Raw genomic sequence first — 20,002 nt, forward strand, 5'->3', positions numbered from 1 at the left:
GAAGCTCCGCCTTTCCAGATGCTATAAAAGGACTCGCAAAGGAATATCTGGGTCTTTTCTTTAATGTAACGATGCAGTAAAGTTAATACAAAAAGTTATTAGTAGTTCCTTTTTATTTACTCCGGAGATCTTAATTTTTGTAATTGCTATTTTCTCCTGAAATATAATAAATGGATCCTGTTTTTTAAACTTATCGTCTGATAATTTAAGCTACGACTACATCTATGATTCTTCACCAGTCTATTTATTCCGGACAAAAGCTGGTACATCACACACACATACACACATATATATATATATATACTCTTAGTATACGTATTTATAGTTTGTTGTAAGAAGTTTTATTTACGATTATAATTAATAATATATATTTAAAGGGTTTTATTCTTTGATTATATACACTGCATTTAGGATGCATTGATTTTTATTGGCGAGTTGCTTTTATGGTGGTACACATTTTCTTGTTTCATATTTATGTGGTACAAAATTTGGAAAGTTTGAGTACCCCTGGCTTAAAGTAATTCCCACGTCTGATATCTCGGCCGAAACAACTTGTAAAGTTTTAATTAATGGATTAGCTCGTTCTGGATGTCCTTCCACTATCACCACCAACAAGGGTCGCATCTTTTCAGGGAGTTAACGAACCTGCTGAGCACTCATCGTATTCGTACCATTGCCTGTAGATTTCAAGTACATATAATCATTGAACGGCTCCATCGCCAGCTGAAAAACAGCATAAAATTGCAACAAAACCCTCGCAGAATAGAATCATTACCTCTGATACTTTTGGACATCCTATCTTCTGATGACAAAGAAGTCATCTAAGCAATTTATTGTGAACTAGTATACGATACTTACTACCTTAACATTGCCTTCGGAAACCTAGTGCTCAGATCAGCTTAATCCACCATCCTCGACACCAATATATGTTAATCGTTTACGATCTGTAATGAAATCTCCGATTCTCATTGCAGCATCAAAAACATTGTTCAGAACCTGTCCACATTCATCCATCGGTGAAATCGTGTTCTCATGTTTATCTGAGAATTGACTCTGTCAAGCCTCCTCTTCAACCACCATAAACAGGCCCTCATACTGTCATTGACCGACATGACAAAACTTTTGACATCTCTGTGCACGGTAAGAATCAAACTGTTCATGATAGTTGATCGACTCAAACGCGCATTTTTTTATCAACGATAAAATTGTTGTGCATATTACCTACCAGTAGGTCGGACGTATTGAAGAATACCATGTCAACTATTCCTAAAATTGTCACAAAACTGGAACGACATGTCAGATTCCCTCAACATTTCTATACTACCTACTACATATATAGTAATATATTCTGCTTATTCAATATTTTCATTGTGCATTTTAATTTATCATATGTTTTATTTTTGTAACTTCTTACCACACAATTACTACTGCATAATTAAGACACAATAACACGCCGAATGAATACTAAATCAGAAATCAAACAACAAAAATCAGCGTTATATTTACCAAATTTTCACAGGACTAGTTTCGATGGTTTTACCGAACCACCATCTTCAGCTGCAAAACCGCAAATGAACCAGATAGGAAATAATGATAAGATAAGATAAGAAAGCCTGGACAAGAATAAGCAAGTGGCGCCATCTGTTGGTGAAACCAGAACTAAAACGTAATTTCTTTAAAGGCCGAAGGCAAATTTGGATTGGAATTAGGATCGTTAACTAGAACAGAAAGATTTTTATGAATGTGAAATGCCTCTAGAAAATCCAGTTCTCCAATGGAAGATGTTTTTTGAATAATTTTGGCAGCAGAAAAACTGAAAGTGTGGTTTTCGGACCAACAATGTTGAGCAACAGAAGACTTCTGTGTTTCCTTTTTTCTAACATATGCCTCGTGTTCCTTGAAGCGAAATTTTAAGGCTCTCTTAGTTTGGCCAATGTAAATTAAACCACACTGGCAAGGAATCCTATAAATACCCCAGGAATTCATATCCGGAATGGGGTCCTTGAGTATGGAACTCGGAATTTTATTGATGGGAGAATAAACAACCCGAAAGTTAAATTTCTGCAAAATATGTGCAACTTTATAGCTAATTGATGGAAAGAAGGGAATGACAACAGAATTTTTATAATCTCCTAAAACAGTTTATCCTTTTAGACTAAATCCTTTTAGTGTGTTGAGATGAGAATTTTTTAACTGCTTGATTAATAATGTTGGGTGGAAAGCCCCTGTCAATAGCTATTGCTTTTAAATAACTTAGTTCTTCATCAAGGGCTAGTTTGGAGGAGCAAACTTGAAGAGCACGGAAAACATAGGAATAAAATGAAGCTAACTTTTGTTTAGTCGGATGACATGATTTAAAGTGTGGTGGAAGGCAAACCGATGAAGGTTTACGGTAAACCGTAGTACTGAAGTTGGATGTGTTACGTGTGACCAGAATGTCGAGAAACGGAAGAGAATTGCAAGTCTCAAGTTCAAAAGTGAACTGAATAGCAGGATCAATAGAATTCATTGTTGAAAGAACTTTATTTAAATCATCTTTATTACCTTCAAACAGAGTAAAAGTATCGTCTACGTAGCGGAACCATGCCGGGAAGTTTAAAGTTTCAAACAATTTTGATTCATAATAATGCATGTAGATATCAGCCAGGATGGGTTAAATTCGAAAAACTTCTTTTACAATCTTCCAGTTCAAGTAGTTCAAAAAATCTTCCCATTGTAAACATCAAGCCAATAGTTAATATTTCTAATGTTAGTCTTTCAGAAGAACAAGAGAGAATTCTAAAATATAATTTTAACTTCTCACAAACCTGTAAACCCTCGATTCCAAAGATTTTAGCTCCTATCGAAAAAGCTTTCAAGTTCAGTAAAGTTTCAGATTCACAGAAAGAAATGATTAGGCATCTTATCGCTCATAATGTGAAATTCAATAATAAACCTTTGAAACCAAATCTAACTGCGAGAGAAAGAGCTACATTGCGTGAAATTCATTCTAACCCGGATATTATTATTTCAAAGGCCGACAAAGGTGGCCAGATAGTCGTCATGGATAGGAACACTTACATCGATGGTGTCACTAAACTCTTAAACGAAGGACCATATAATCCGATTCCTAAAGATCCTTCACCTTCGGACTTGTCAAAAATAAAAACTGCGATCAAATGTTCGCAAATCATTTCAGGCAACTTAAAACATTCACTTATCCCATCTGTTGCGAATTGTGCCAGATTATATGCTCTTCCCAAAATTCATAAAAGTGGTATTCCTTTCCGCCCTATTGTATCAAATTTAGGTACTGCCTCGTATCCATTAGCTAAATATTTAGTTTCTAGATTTTCAACTCTATTAGACAATAACATTTACACCATAAAAAATTCAATAGAGTTTGTAAAAAAAGTTAAAAACATTTCTCCTAGTAATTTACTCATGGTTTCTTTTGATGTAAAATCATTATTCACCAATGTCCCAGTGGAGGGTGCATTAAGATGTCTAGAAACCAGACTTCGCGAATTTCATTTCTCTTGCATCGAAATTGATGAGCTAATTTCTCTCACTCAACTCTGTTTGAAACAAACACATTTTGTTTTCCAAAATAAATATTACAAGCAAACTGAGGGATTAGCCATGGGAAGCCCCCTCAGTCCCATCCTGGCTGATATCTACATGCATTATTATGAATCAAAATTGTTTGAAACTTTAAACTTCCCGGCATGGTTCCGCTACGTAGACGATACTTTTACTCTGTTTTAAGGTAATAAAGATGATTTAAATAAAGTTCTTTCAACAATGAATTCTATTGATCCTGCTATTCAGTTCACTTTTGAACTTGAGACTTGCAATTCTCTTCCGTTTCTCGACATTCTGGTCACACGTAACACATCCAACTTCAGTACTACGGTTTACCGTAAACCTTCATCGGTTTGCCTTCCACCACACTTTAAATCATGTCATCCGACTAAACAAAAGTTAGCTTCATTTTATTCCTATGTTTTCCGTGCTCTTCAAGTTTGCTCCTCCAAACTAGCCCTTGATGAAGAACTAAGTTATTTAAAAGCAATAGCTATTGACAGGGGCTTTCCACCCAACATTATTAATCAAGCAGTTAAAAAATTCTCATCTCAACACACTAAAAGGCACACTCTTGTTTTAGGAGATTATAAAAATTCTGTTGTCATTCCCTTCTTTCCATCAATTAGCTATAAAGTTGCACATATTTCGCAGAAATTTAACTTTCGGGTTGTTTATTCTCCCATCAATAAAATTCCGAGTTCCATACTCAAGGACCCCATTCCGGATATGAATTCCTGGGGTATTTATAGGATTCCTTGCCAGTGTGGTTTAATTTACATTGGCCAAACTAAGAGAGCCTTAAAATTTCGCGTCAAGGAACACGAGGCATATGTTAGAAAAAAGGAAACACAGAAGTCTTCTGTTGCTCAACATTGTTGGTCCGAAAACCACACTTTCAGTTTTTCTGCTGCCAAAATTATTCAAAAAACATCTTCCATTGGAGAACTGGATTTTCTAGAGGCATTTCACATTCATAAAAATCTTTCTGTTTTAGTTAACGATCCTAATTCCAATCCAAATTTGCCTTCGGCCTTTAAAGAAATTACGTTTTAGTTCTGGTTTCACCAACAGATGGAGCCACTTGCTTATTCTTGTCCAGGCTTTCTTATCTTATCTTATCATTATTTTCTATCTGGTTCATTTGCGGTTTTGCAGCTGAAGATGGTGGTTCGGTAAAACCATCGAAACTAGTCCTATGAAAATTTGGTAAATATAACGCTGATTTTTGTTGTTTGACTTCTGATTTAGTACTACTGCATAGTTTTAGTTATATTTGCTGTATTTATTAGTCTCTCTCACTGGGGAGATATTCTGTGGTATTGCTATGGAAATAACATGCGAGGTTTTCGTTTTGAAGTACTGAGTTGCAATTTTTTTTTTTTTTTTTTTTTTTGTGCTCTATGAGAAATTGCAGAGTATGTGGAGAGACGCAACAGTTTGCTTTTAGTCGAAGTGTTGTTATGGTCTCTATGATTAACAAAGTTTATTTTTGATTGGTTATTCACCATTAAGCTTCTACAATATTTTGCATATATATATTTTCATAAGGTTATAATGTATTTCTCCCACTTTCCTAGCGTGCCTGCGTGGTGTAGTGATTCTGCGCGCTGGGCCGGTATTCCAGAGGTCCGTGGTTAGATTCCCGGCGAAGGCGTTTGCTCATTTTTCATCTCTGGCTTAAAAAAAAAAAAAAAATCCTAATGTCTGTACAGTGGCGCCCGAACTAAAAGGTTGTTTGCTGAGGTTTCTGCACACCCAGGATTTGGCGACTGGGTCCCCTAAAAACCCCAGTCGCTCTTTAAAAAGAGGAGTATATAATGTATTTCTTCCACTTTCTTAGCAGGCTTTAGTGGTGTAGTGGTTTTGTACGTTGGGCCGGTATTCTAGAGGTCCGTGGTTCGATTCCCGGCGAAGGCGGTTGCTAATTTTTTATCCTGCCTGCTTCTAAAAATCCTGATGTCTCTATAAGGTAAAATCTTTGAAAGCAAAAATAGCAGTAATTAATCAAATAATTAAACTAACAAACAAAAAAAAAATCTGTAGTTTAATTTTAAGAAAGCTTGTCAGAAAACTAAGTTAATCTAATCAGACTGAAAGAAAATATGACAAAGACAGTAAAAGGATTAATTAAATAAATTTGTGTATTTATGATTACGAGTATCGTATCTTTACAAAATGATATGCGAAAATTTCAAATATTCATAAAAATGGACGTCTTCTGTCTTTCATACCAGTACTATTTCCAGAACGCTACAGTTTCTTTGATCAGCTGCAAGACCAAAAGTGTTTAATAAATTTGCATTATCTTAATGCAAATTAATGGCCAATTGACATGAATTCAGGAACAGAAATTTTCCTTTGTGTAAATCACAGTGAAACTTCTCGAACTTAGCGCAGTGTTTAAACTTTTGGCCAGTACTCTTGGATATTGACTCCAGTACTCTTGCTAATCCATTCCAGATATTTCTGTATCTTGACATAAACACCAGGCACACCTGGTTGACCACAGTCTATGCCCCAAGATACTATACCCGCCAAGGCGTAGCTTTTATCTTTTCTGTAGCAAACCAAGGGACCGCCTCCATCACCCTAAAATAGATAAGGGCAGAAAAAAAAATATTATAGCATATCAATTATTTGTTGTAGATTTCAGTTTCAGCATCTGGAAGGTATGGAATTAAATCGGACAAAATTTCTACCTTACCTCAGTGGTTCCGAAACTTTTTTCCCGCACGAACTCTGTGTAAAAACATTTTCACAAACTATACTCTTTTTACCAGCTTTTCATTAATATGTGATTTATAGTCTTGATTTTATTAAGGAGGAAGGTAAGAAAAGAAAAGAAAGTTCGTGTTACCGATAACCAACAAAAGTAGTAATAATGAAGTTGCAGTTATGATCTGAAGGTGTTGCATTCTACCAAGTTTGTGTTCTTAGAATTTGAATTTAAAAAAAAGTATCAGTTTTATGTTGGCCTTACGCTTCAGTGTGTACCATATTTCCTAACCTTAAACTTATTATCAGTTACTGTCAAAATGAACTTTAAAGCACCATATAAGTACACTTCCCTAAAAACTTTAAAATATTTTATTAACTTAAACAATATGCTATTTTCTAAATATAAATGCATAATGTTATACATAATTTTGTAGTAACTAAGAGATTTATTTCCTTTACTTCCGGTAAACATTAATCGGTTGTAGAGAAATGACGTCATTCCTTACCGTTGATTTAGACGTGGTAAGTATAAACCGAAACAATTTTTAAAGGCTTGAAGTAATAAAATTAACAATATAATACACATTAATAAATTTTTACACAATTTGAAACAAGATTACGATGTTAATAATTATGATGTAAATAAATTAATAAGCTTTCTTTCTGAAAAAGAAGATAAGCGGAATGTTTGAATTTTGAAATCTATGCAGTGCAAGGAATCGGAATTCTTTTGTATGTTTGAATAACTGAGAAAGCAAGACTGATCTGATTTCAGTTCTATCACTTTCCTGCAGTCAAGCCATCTACGCATAAATAAAATTTATTATACGATACTTGGCAACAAATGTTGTATGGAATGATTTTATTTTATTTCTTGATTCTGCTGAGTGATTAAAAAAGGGCTGCAATTTTTTGGCGAGGCGGAAAAATTAGACAATTTACTATATGATGCTATTCGACCTGTGCGAGATATAACTTACGTTAAGATTAGGAATAGCGGAGAAGAAAGCCACCTTGAGTATTTTTTTGAGTATTTTTTACAGCTTACAGAGAGTATGAATAAATATTTTAAAATAAAAGAAATTTGTAGAATTGATTTGAATGAGACTGATATTTTAGGATGCTGATATCACTATCAATAGATATAGAAGATTTCAAATTACTTCGCTTACATAAGCAGATTAATTTTATTAGAAGTAGCTCCTTCTTTGATAACATATCTGTAATATTATTTATCCGTAACACTTATCTATAATAATATCATTTGTAGTATCTATAAGTTTGTATCTATAAGTCTTTTATGATTCGATGCAAATGATTAATAATTCCTCGTAACAATTTTAAATGTTAAAAACGGTTCCAGAATACACTTCTTTAATATTTGTTACAATATTTGCTACTGTTGCAATTCTGCTCACATTGAAGATTTCATCATAACTTATTTAGCAAATGCTATAATTTACTTATAATTTTAGCGATTGATTTCGAATGCATTATAGGAATAAATTTCTGTTTTTTTTTTTTTTTTTTTTTTTTTTGAATTTACGGCAATACTTTTTAGTTGTTCTTATAATCTTTTTTTAAAGCAAATCTGTAAGTTTATTTAAATTTGACCGGAGACTCAAATCTTGGGGAACGAGTTGGAAGCAAAGGCGTTTTCGTGTTTTATCTCTTGTGTAACGTGAATATAAGCCAGCTCACGTTCAGAGTCCTCCATGAAGGTATTTTCTCTTAGGCCAAGAAAGCGCAGTAAGCAGTTAACCTAACCTAACTGACGGAGGATGCTGAGGGAGTAGGGTAAGAATAACGTAAGATTAGGCTATAAAACGTTTCTAACCTTAAATAAACTTATTTCCTCGAATTTCATTACAGATATATTTCACACTCAATCAATTCAATTCTCACTTCGTGGCAAGGCAAAAATACATAAAAACTCGAAACATCTTCATTTAAAAATTGTAAAATACAGAAAAAACCTAAACACGAAATACAGTTAAGAGAAGAGTTTTTACACTTAGAGTGCTTGGGCAAAAACAAGTAATTCGGCCAGCGGGTAGGGGACAAAATTTTCGGTGCACAAAATTGAAAGTTGACTTTTGGTCACATTGGGCAAAATGACACTGAAGTTGGTGCAGCAACTGACTTAATTTACTACTCTACTAAGAGTTTCGTATGTAAACAAATAGCTGTCGCTATAGACCAAGAGGCACTTAAACTTTAAACTGTAGATAATTCTACAACTACTGCATGCAGTTTAAATAAAGGCATAAAAACCTTTTTGGAACATAAGAACAACATAATTCAATCATTTTTAAAGCAAAAAATACCCAATTTATCAAATATCAGAATAAGAAAGTGAGCTTACCCAGCGTTCTACGGCTAATCGTTTTTGAGTTATGGGACATATATTCGTACAGACGAGTCTGAATCTGAAAAGTCTCTTCTGAAACTATTTTAAATCCATTTTACAATCCGTTTTGGTAAAAAGTGTCCTTTATTTGTCCCTATGTACAGATGTTACGCAAAAACATCGATAAATTGGTTTCCAGAGCCGTTGAAATGGATGCTTTCGTTGAAATATGATACCCGAAATTTTTCGCGATTACAATACTTCCTTTACTTCGTACAAAAATTAAAATTGTTTTGCAAAGCTAAATTAATCAAATATATTCAATTCTACGCGATCAGAATAACCCCTAGTTATGCTATATTTATTTAACATTTGTATTAAAAAGGGAACCGTACTGCGAAAGACAGCAAGCCATTTGAGTTAAGGTGCATTTTGTCAAAGATGAATTATGAAGAATCTTTATGTATATTTATTTGTATGTAAGTTTCTTTGTTCTTCTCATTATAGAAAAACGGAGACGATCTAGAACGCAAAATTTTGAACACACATAGAGTTCTTCACTCGAACTTGTACACCGTGAAGCCTGAAATTTGAATTTTTTATTTCATGTTTTGCGCAAGTTTAATGAAATTATTATTAACAAACTCAGCGATTAGAAAGCAATGTGTTGCCATTCGGCAAAGCGTAAGATATGTATGTTTCAATTTCAATCAAGAAACTCGGCGATTTAAAAGCAATGTGTCGCTTCTTCCCGAGATAAAATAGTTTTATCTTCCACTCCCCAGGGCTCCTTCGGCAAAGCCTAAATTATTATTTTTTCCCAGTTTAATCTATCTTTTAATGGTTAACAAACTAAAAGATTTAAAAGCAGTTCTTGATCTTTTTTGTTATTAATTGCAATCTGAAACCCTGAAATGATACTAGCTGCCCTTATCATTATACATTTTTTATAATAACTATCTTAGGCAACTGGCCGCGCTAACTGTTAATTCTTAAAATAACTGAGATAAATAAAACTTACCTTGCAGGAATCTAGCCCATACTCTCCACCTGCGCACAAAAATCCTTCATGCAACTGGAAAAATCTTCCGAGACGCGTTTTCCGAAGCATTTCCTCGCATTTGTAATCGTCGATGACTTGCAGTGCCACTTCTTTCATCACATTCGAGAAAGTTCCGCCCTCTGGATCGGAAAGGAATAAAATTAGAAATATATTTCAAAATTAATTATTGCTCTTGCATTAAAACCTCGTTATGTATGCCTCGTTAAGAAGCCCACAGTCTCAGTTTTCATCAATAAAATACTGAAATGTCTCTTTTATAGCAGTGATTATAATTACTGATCACAGTCGCCATTAGTCACTCATTATGATTATCTCTTTGCGTTCCATTAATTCGGTCATTACATTTGTAACAAACTAATACAGTCAAATACATTATAGAGAACTCGGCCCGGCATAACGAATTTTATGGAATCGAAAGCTGCTTCGCTATATCCGATCTCAAAAGAAAAAGGAATTATTTTCTAAAAACGATTGATGAATCACAAAAGTATTGATTAGCATTGTAGCATCCACCAGAAAAAAAAAGTGAATAATAACTCTAATTTTTTTAAAGATCAAATTAAGAAGTTAATTACAAGTTATTACGTGCAGTTATTACTATTATTTATAGTTGTTCTTCTTTTCCTGTTTCGTCGTACGTTAGCAGTTTTAAACGATTAATTATTTAGCATAAAAACCATTTTTCAGATTTTTTCTTCAAAATAAATATTTCCCTCTAAAATAAACTTTTCTAACTGTGAATTATTATTTTCATGACTCAATATGATTTCCTAAAATCTGTATGTCGGAGTTTACCAAGAACTGGATGTCACACCTACTTCGAATAACATGTTGTTTAGAATAGGGGACCCAAGGAGTTGATATTGGAAGGTCATGGGGGTCGATGACATGTTAAAGAGGGGCAATGATGATCTTCGACAGCCGAGTAAGCGTATAGGAAATCGAAAGGTAGCCAAACATTTTGTTCGTTATACCCAGAAGCTTGTTATATCCCATTTTCATAGGTTTGAAGGTTTGTTATGGCCATATAAAATAATATTAAATAGAGAACTCGGTTTATTATCAACCCATAGATATACCGAAGGAATTACTGCAGAACCTCTGTCGTCCGAGGTTTGTTAATCAAGCTGGCAATCAGTTTAAAGAAATCATGGAGAAAATGTAGTAATATGATAATAGAAAGGGTACAACGAAAATCAGTCACATTCGCGAATTTTATCGTGATGAATCTTTTGGCTTTTCTTATGGTTATTTTATTGAGCATTAGGATAAAAGATATGGTCTACATGTGTTAAAGATTAAAACAGTAATGGCTGACTATGAATTCGTAGGTATGCACCGAGGGATAAAAAGATGATATTTCGAAATGATAAATGTGGAAAAGAGGGAACCAAGTTTTCAGCTTTTTAGTTATAAGGTATTTCTCCCGCCTTCTTGGCATGCCTTTGTGGTGTGGTGCATGTATTCCAGAGGTCCGCGGTTCGATTCCCGGCGAAGGCGTTGCTAATTTTTCAATCTCTCTTGCTTCCAAAAAAAAAAAAAAAAAAACTAATGTATCTACTGTGGCGCCCGAACTAAAAGGGTGTTGGATGATGAGTCTCCACACTCAGGATTCGGCGACTGGGTTCCCATAAAAAACCCAGTTGCCCTTTAAAAGGGAAAGTAGGTAAGATATTTCTCCCGCCTTGGCATGCCTTCGTGGTGTGGTGGTCTGCACGCTGGGTGCGTATTCAAGATGTCCGCAGTTCGATTCCCGGCGAAGGCGTTGCTAATTTTTCAATCTCTCTTGCTTCCAAAAAAACCTAATGTCTCTATAGAGTGACGAAGAAATCTTTCGCTGCATTGATCCGTGAAATAAAAAATTTGCAGTGACGCTGAGGATAAAGATGAAGCGGAAACTCACAGCATAATAAAATACAAATTTAAAAAATATTTTCATTAAATAAGCTTTAATGTAAAATGGATATGATAACTAATGCACTAAAAAGAAAAAAATATTAATTGAGCAATTTTGTACATTTTTTAAAAAAATACATTTATTTTGAAGCAAAGGAGAGAAAAAGTGTTTCTTACGGAAAAGTTGCTTTTGAGTTTGCCATCTTGACGTTAACGAATTAGTGGCATTGGTTTTTCTCATTCTATATCCAAGTAAAATGATCGTTGCAACATTGTTATTACATCCAGTTCCAAAACTTAAATATTCAAAGCGATTTCATTCTCTGAATGATGCTCAGTTACTTTTATTTATTTATTCAGTTACTCTTATTTCTTATTTGTGTTCGATGCATTTATAGATGTTGAAATTTTAAAATCATAAAAGTCAAATAGTTTAAAAATTGAGCGATTTTAAAAAATTCGTCAAAAATTCAGAAATTCAATTTGGGGACCACTTTTATCGAAAACACTTTTTTTTCTCTCTATTCCGATTTCACAAATAGTGAAATTATGATATGTTTAGTTTGTTCGTTAAACGAAGATATGTATGAAAAAATAAACCGAATGTTGAAATATTTTCTTCATCACATTGCATTATCATCTAAAAACTAAGTGCGTACAAAATTTGAATTCGATAGCTTATCAGGAAATAGTTTAAGAATCGGTGACAAAATTCCATTTACACCGTGATTGAACTAAACAAAAGCTGATTAAAATTATTTATACTGATATCTTAATTTATTTTAATTACGCAAAGCATGCAAGGGCTGTTTGCCTAATGAGAGAGATTTTTCAAGGGAAGCGGCTCGGATTCATGTTGCATATTACAAATCCCTGTGTACTCGAGGAAAAATAGAAAACTCCCATCCACCCAGTCCGTTTCCTCGGGATTTAAACTGGGATCGAACTGTCACATATACAGAATTTCGAAATGAGAACAAAAGTTATTGCAGATCATATTAAAAGTTTTGCCACCTAGACAGTGTAGTGGTTAGGGGAGCCTACTGGGGTACTAAAGGATCTGGATTCGAATCCCGAAGAAGGCCTCGTTGTAACTGTCCGTTCCTTCGTCATAGGAGGCAACGAGCGCTCCCTGTTAGGTGCTCCGCAATAGAATGGTTACCACTTCTGGCCTTAGAAATGGCCAGAAGTTGAATAGGCAAATGTCCGCTATTAGATTAAAAATATGCATATTGAAAGATTTCAGAGCATAAATTGGGGTTTGAATCCATATACACTACATTAGCAATTATATGTCACTGCGATAGAAAAGACTGTTAATTTCTCAGTTGCTCTCTGGGAAATTCCTATGAAAAACAGAAGAATTAATCATCTACAAAGCGTTCAGCCCCATTTGTCCTTACAATTACCAAGACTAACAGTACTACTTCAAGTACTGCAGCTAATTAAGTTTAGTGCTTGCATGTTTACTTCTACTGCATATCAAGTACAGCATGAAGCCTACCATATTCATGACTATATTACGACTCAAGAGGCAAGTAAGCTGCACTGAAATAGTATTTAACCAACTTTATTATGAAAATGCCACAACTTCAGATAACTTCCATCTTTTTAAGGAATAGCCAAAAGCATATTTATTAATAAAAATAATAAAAAAACAACCTGGACATTTGTTACATTGTAACAGAATGCCTACAATCTACACCCATAGCTCTAAAATCAATGATAATGTGGAATGGGAATTTGTTCCGCTGGAGGGTGATTCTATTAAGTGTTAAACGAAAACTTAAAAATAATATGTCCCAAACATAAGCTATTATTAAAGCAATTAAATACAAAGCAAATATTGTTTATTCAAATATCTGTACCGATGCTTCTGACAGCACCTTTTGCAGTTTCGAATTATTCGCAGACATTACTATTAATTCACAAGATTCAACATTTATTAGGAAACAGCAGAAGGATTCATGTCAGTACTTGTTGGATAAAAGCTCTTGCTAGATCACATGGAAGTAAGTTGGTAAAAGAGGCCGACGAAGATTACGGCGTAGAACTCAGTTCCATTCCTTGGCCCAGATCATACATTAAAAAATATCTTTTGACAATTCAATTAAAGAAATAGTAAAAAGAATGGAATATTGTGAACAGGGCAGAAGCACCTTTAATTATCTTCTAACATCGCTAAATGTTATATGATATTCGGTTGTATGATGTTTGATTTATGGACTTCATAATTGTGGGCTTTATCAATTCAAAATTTTATTTTTTTCCTTAATTTTTCCTGTAAATACGTTTCAAAGTTTTTGTATTTAAATTATGTATCATAATAAGAAAAATGGGAGAAATTTGGTTATTATTATTATTATTTAAAAACTAAATCTAGTTAATGGTGCGTATGCCGTAATACCTATTAAACACTGGTAAAGACCAGGTGCCCATCTATCGTCAACTGAACTGAACTACCAGAGTTCAGCAATTTTCCCGCTCGGCAATTAGGGTCGCTGGACCTTTTATCAAAGCTCTTTAATATTGAAAGCAAGTTTCCGTTACTTCTAAAGAACTTTTGTTAATCAAAAATCAGCATGATAGCGGGACGGCTGATAAGAGTTACCGGAATATCATAATACAGTGTAATAGTGTCTCGACCTCCTCCCAAAAAAATATCCATGTCTTTTCAAAATGCAAATTTTTGTAAACTTGGATAGAGTATGTTTATTTGAGTTTTTTCATGAATATTTTTGTCGCGAAATAAAATATTGTGTTGTTTATTTACTTATTGAAAGAAACAAAGGTTAGTCTATATTTTAGGGTGTCTCTTGTATTATCATCAAGTTGTTTCATTTGTCGCCAAATTGTCGCTTCATTTATGGTAACCTGAGTAGTTGAATGCTATGGAAACAGTATTATGACGTGATTGCCATGAATTTCACTGATGGGGAAATATTTGTAAGGGCTTATTTCTGCATTGGATGTCAGTTAGGAAGTACGTTGCTTATTTTGTGCTGTACACTGTGAAACGGCTGTAGGTGGTGAAATTAATGTGAAGTTTCTGTACGATTTGGAACGAAAGGGGAAAGCATTAACTGACTGGTGTGTAAATGAAGGTTTATGAAGTATCATTATAAGTGTCCTGTTTGTACGAAGGAAATGCGTACGGTAAAACATAAACATCGTTCAGATGCCTTTGGATGGGTTTATCCTAAGAAAAGTTCACGCAAGAAATGCCACCGACACTCCGGTACTACGGAGGACATTTCTGGCTCTTATTTTTTGTGAATTTATGTGGTGACGGCAGTATACATATTCTAGTTGAGATAATTTTAGAAAGTTTCTGGACGCTGTTAAGGAATTTTGTGTGCCACAGACTGAAGACACAGAAATTTCTAAATATGGTAAGTCGATATTTGTAGTACGTATATGCAATAACATGTATTTCCTTTTTTAATGTTATTTTATTGCGGGATTTAAAATGCAGTTTATTGAGCTTATATTGAATACAAATTTTGTTCAATTCTGGTGATGAGTAACTTTGTTTTAACATCATATCGTCATTCTCCTGATATTTTTAAGTTAAATTAGATCGATGTGTACATGGACAAAGCCAAGGGAGTGCGCAATGCCGAGTTTGTGCAATTATCCGGTGTTCTTTTAAGTGGAACTAGATCGATGTGTACATGGACACCGAGTTTGTACAATTCCTTGACTTGTTATTTTGGTTTTGTGTAGTGGCCATCTTAAAATTGTGCTTTGCTGGCCAATCGCCAAAAATCACGAATTTTCGCCAAGGGTCACCCTGAAATATACTTTTACTAAAACACATTTCGTCTAGTAAGAAAAGAATTTGATTAAATGTTAATAGTCGAACTTGTGCACTTAATTTTAGCTTTCATATGAACGATTTCAAAACACCTTCCCTAAAGCAAAGTTAGCATTTAGTCGAGTTTTTGACTATCGGGGACGGTTACGGTCCCAATTACTTTGGATAATGGAGGTTCTACTGTCTTTTGGTCCTATCCAATTACCTATGCCCTTGATACCTTTATATACGGCTGCAGCGAACCTCGAAACGTATTTAAACGATCTATATGTATATCTTCGATTAAAATTTTCTTTTCCATTTTACACGATTGTTTTACAACTGTAAGTTTTCAGTGAAAAATTATTAACCCTAAAAATTGTTCATATTTATGTTATATAAATAACAAAAAAAACTTTATATTACTCTTTTCTTTTTCCATCTTCACCCCCCCCCCCATCTTTCTCTAAGTTCTGAATGAAGGTTATGCCAGGCAAATGTAAAAGTTCTTGGAAAACCAGGACACATCATAGCCTATCTTAGGAGATCATATAATGTGAAGCTGATGATTACTCATAATTATAAATATGTATTTTAGGGGATGATATACTGTTTTATACCAAGTAATTTATTAGGTAAAGTTATTAATATATGGCAAAATTAAGGAGGCAAAACCCAAATCAATAGCCACACTTAATAACTGTAATTAACCCTTAATGTTATTCTAATTAAATATTATTAAAATGAGATTAATAATAGCATTTAATTAATTTAAATTTAAATGAAAAATAACCTTTAATCTCTTTTGATAGAAGAATAGCGGAGTTTCATAGCAATATCTGGCTGTATTTACATTGCATTCATAACATATTAGAAGAATATGTAAACTCACTGTATGCGTCTTTACCCCAACCGGTGACCACGCAATTTTGGCCGGAAAAGACCTCGTCGTATTTCGGGAGGCAGACGGTGTCTATGTGGGGAGCGAACAGAACAGGTTCCTCCAGCCGCAGGATTGCGACGTCGTTCCAGAGACTCGTATTCCTGTATTCCGGGTGCACAAGGATCTTGGATACCTTGTAGTCCTCGTGAGCGAGGAATTCTGTGGTCGTCTGCGTGTCCCATTCTCCCAGACGGACTTTGAGAGGGTATTCGTTGTATTGGCTGAAAACACACCAGGGTATGAATTCTCATGCATATCAGAACAAGTAAAATGAAGGCTATTTTGAAAGATTAAATATAACTTCAACACTTAGCTCCAGATTAAGAAATGAACTAAACGAAACGGTTTTCAGACTACACAGTTTTGGTGCTATCGTGCCATTAACAGTAAAAGTGCCAGAAACAATCATCGACTACCTAGGACAACTTTAGGGCTACCTAAACAACCTTAGGACTTAGTTGGTGGTTGCTTCGGCAGAATAATTTACTGGGTATACTAGTTTTAGCAGAAGGTTAGGCCAGCAGACATATGACAATCATTTATTTAAATTAAAAGATATTATTGCCAAGTCACCATTTGTTATATTATTGGATATTATTAAGTACTACTGCGAATGGCACATATTACTTGCCAGGGTGAAGAACACAGTTGATATCAAAATTAAATGACATCATGACTTGAATAAATAATAATAATAATAATCATTGAAGATGCCTTTTATATAAACCTGTGCAAAAATTCAGATTTCAAAAAAAAAAAAAAAAAAAAAAAAAAAAATTATGTAGACACCAGATGATTTCTACGGCCTATTAAATTATACACATTTTTTGTTGCACTTCGTTTAAACTTATTTCCTCGAATTATTACAACTTAATTAACGGATCCATTGAGGCAAGTTAAAAATGATATCAAAAACTGCAGATTTTGAAATTAAATTACCCGTTCAATTTTCGTCGTACGGGAGTCAAACTTCTTCTATTTTTATTTTTTTATAAGAGTAAAAAATTTCCCAAATACAAAAACAGGAACCGGGAAATATTATTAAAAGTTAGATTTCGTTATTTGTCCAAAATTAAATATTTTTAAATTGAAATTGTCAAAACATGAATATTTTCGTCATTTAAAACACTTCTGTAAATAAAAGTATATCTCTACGACCAACGATTGTGAAAATAAAAGCCGGCAAAACCAGTTAAAGGGCTGAGTATATAGGTATACATGTTTGGCACTGCCGATTGCAATAAAAGACGGAAGTGCTCAACTATATATGTTACAGCAGTTCCATACACGAAATTTCATTTTTCTGCGGCTAATCGGTTTTAAGTTACCCGAGATACATGCGTACGTACATACATACAGACGTTGCGAAAAAGTCAGTTTTGAAACCATTTTAAATTCATTTTACAATCCGTTTTTGAAAAAAAGAGTGCTATATTCTATCCGTATGTACAGACGTCACGGAAAAGAAAGAAAATCGAAATGGGTTTCGAAACGGTCAAATGGATATTTCCGTTAAAATGTATAAAACCTGGAATTTTTCACGATTACAACACTTCCTTTACTTGGCACAAAAAAGTAAAAAAATACAAAAAAAAAAAAAAAAAAAAAGTATTAAAGTAAAATACAAAAAGTACTAAATATACGTATGGCAAGAAATGCATTATGACAAAAGCTATCCGTGCAAAAATGCGTATACAGCGATATACGCTAAACACGGAAAACATTAAAAACTACAAAACGTTAACATATAAATCTGCTAGAATACATTCATACCGATATGAGTGTCTAAGTATATCTGTTACTTGAACTTATATGAATAATATTTTTACATAGTAAGTAAGATGAATAAATATTGTTGGAACTTTTCATAGTACAGAGGGCACTGTTGCGCCAAAAGAATTCTGTGTTTTTAACATTATGTAACTGTGGTTAGCCATTGCGATGTATGTGTATTGCTGTGATATATTTTGGTGCTTTCATTAAATATAAAGAAAGATATCGTCATGAATTTTTTGTATCCAAATCAAGATCAAATTTACCACTGATGCAAATTCGTCGAAACAAAATTAGCGTTCGAACAAGAATCGTCAAGTTATTACTAGCCTTTCGAACTACGCATTAGTATCGTTATTCGCTTAGTAACATGTGGTGCTGTCGCCGGGAAATTATCGTAATGGTGGGGTGAGTAAATAGTTTTGTTGAAAATTTGGTTGAATAGAATATTTTGTAATTGTTGAAGTGGTAAAGTTATTTGATGTTGTTGATTTTGTTTGGTAAAAATTTACAACTTTAGGTTTCGCATTTACTGAATATTTGCATTGGTATTTGAAAATAAGAAAATGTTGTGCTTTCTTAGAATTAGAATTTGTTGTTAATGCTTGAAGTGTGATTTGTTGTTGAAAATTACAGTTTGTTTTCTTAGAATTAGAATTTATTGTTAAATTATTTGAGGGGTAAATTTTGTTGCTAGAAACTGTGAAAATGGCTAAATTGTTAAAGCTTCGAACTAAGCGTGACACACATCGTGAACAAACTTTAAAGTTAGTAGAAAAAATAAACATATATTTGAATGAATCAGATATTGACATAGATGTATGTGATTCATATTTAGAACAGTTGAATAGTAAAATTGAAATTATTAACATACTAAATAGTGACATTGATGAATTGTTGAAAGAAGAACAAGAAATTAAGGATGAAATTAACACAGTAGATGAATATAACAAAAAAATAATACCAGTTAAAGTAAAGTTGCAAAACAAAATTAAATCAATTGGAAAAGTTCCATATCAGTCAGGTGAACAAACAGTAAATCCAGAAAATGTTCACGTAGAAAATAAAACTTTAGGAAACAGAACTAAACTTCCTAAACTTTCGCTTCCTCGATTCTATGGTGAGCCTTCAGAATATTTAGATTTTTGGAATCAGTTTGAGAATTCTGTACATAATAATTCTAATTTAACTGAGGTTGACAAATTTTGCTATTTGAAGTCGTTATTAGATGGTAAAGCCCTAGCTAGCATCAAAGGATTCTCAATTACTCCAGAGAATTATAAACAGGCTGTTAAATTAATTTCTGAAACATTTGGCCAAAGAGACATTTTAATAAATGCTCACTTGTCAAATTTATTAAATCTGGCACCTGTAAAAAATGCTTCTAACATTCAGGCTCTTCGTAACCTTTATTTTGAAGCCCAAACTCAAATTAGATGTTTAGAAGAATTAAATGTCAAATCGGAAACATACACAACAATACTGACTAACATAATACTAAAAAATCTGCCAGGAGAATTGACTCTTGAATTTTCTAAGCAAAATATAAATAATTGTCATGATTTACAGGAATTGATGAAGTTTTTACACAATGCTATAAAGCCCCGTTCACAAGAGCAGATTCGACCGGTAGCGAAAACCGGTTCTTCCAACGTGTCCCGTTCAGATGGGACAAGCATTAACTGCCTCGCCGAATTGGAGGTAGAACTTGGTTGAATGTTTCTTACCTCTCGGGAGCAGGGCAAATGGGGAGATTTCCCGTACTATACTGCGCGGTTCACTTAATTTTAGTTACTGCTCGCTGGACTGTCAGCGAAACAATCGCGCTGATAGATGTCTGGGGATGTGATAGCATCCCCCCCCCAAAATTAGATAGAACTGTACAAGATACGGAAA

The 20,002-nt window shown here is 33.8% G+C and overlaps 1 protein-coding gene across 1 annotated transcript in view; it reads right to left on the reverse strand.

The window, feature by feature from the left end:
* Nucleotides 1–5,690: 5,690 nt before the first annotated feature.
* Nucleotides 5,691–20,002, reverse strand: part of LOC118202493 (phenoloxidase-activating factor 2-like) — a 49,892-nt gene continuing 35,580 nt past the window's right edge. The window contains exons 5-7 of the mRNA XM_085823853.1: nt 16,283–16,554; nt 9,657–9,817; nt 5,691–6,156 (exon numbers count right to left, since the gene is read on the reverse strand). Coding sequence (XP_085679979.1) covers nt 5,968–6,156; nt 9,657–9,817; nt 16,283–16,554 — 622 coding nt within the window. The 3' untranslated portion in view covers nt 5,691–5,967. The remainder of the gene's footprint in view (nt 6,157–9,656; nt 9,818–16,282; nt 16,555–20,002) is intronic.

The sequence above is a fragment of the Stegodyphus dumicola genome, chromosome 9 (assembly GCF_044657685.1).
Source record: "Stegodyphus dumicola isolate Sdum_Otavi_A_Nest chromosome 9, ASM4465768v1".
In the NCBI taxonomy this organism is placed as follows: domain Eukaryota; kingdom Metazoa; phylum Arthropoda; class Arachnida; order Araneae; family Eresidae; genus Stegodyphus; species Stegodyphus dumicola.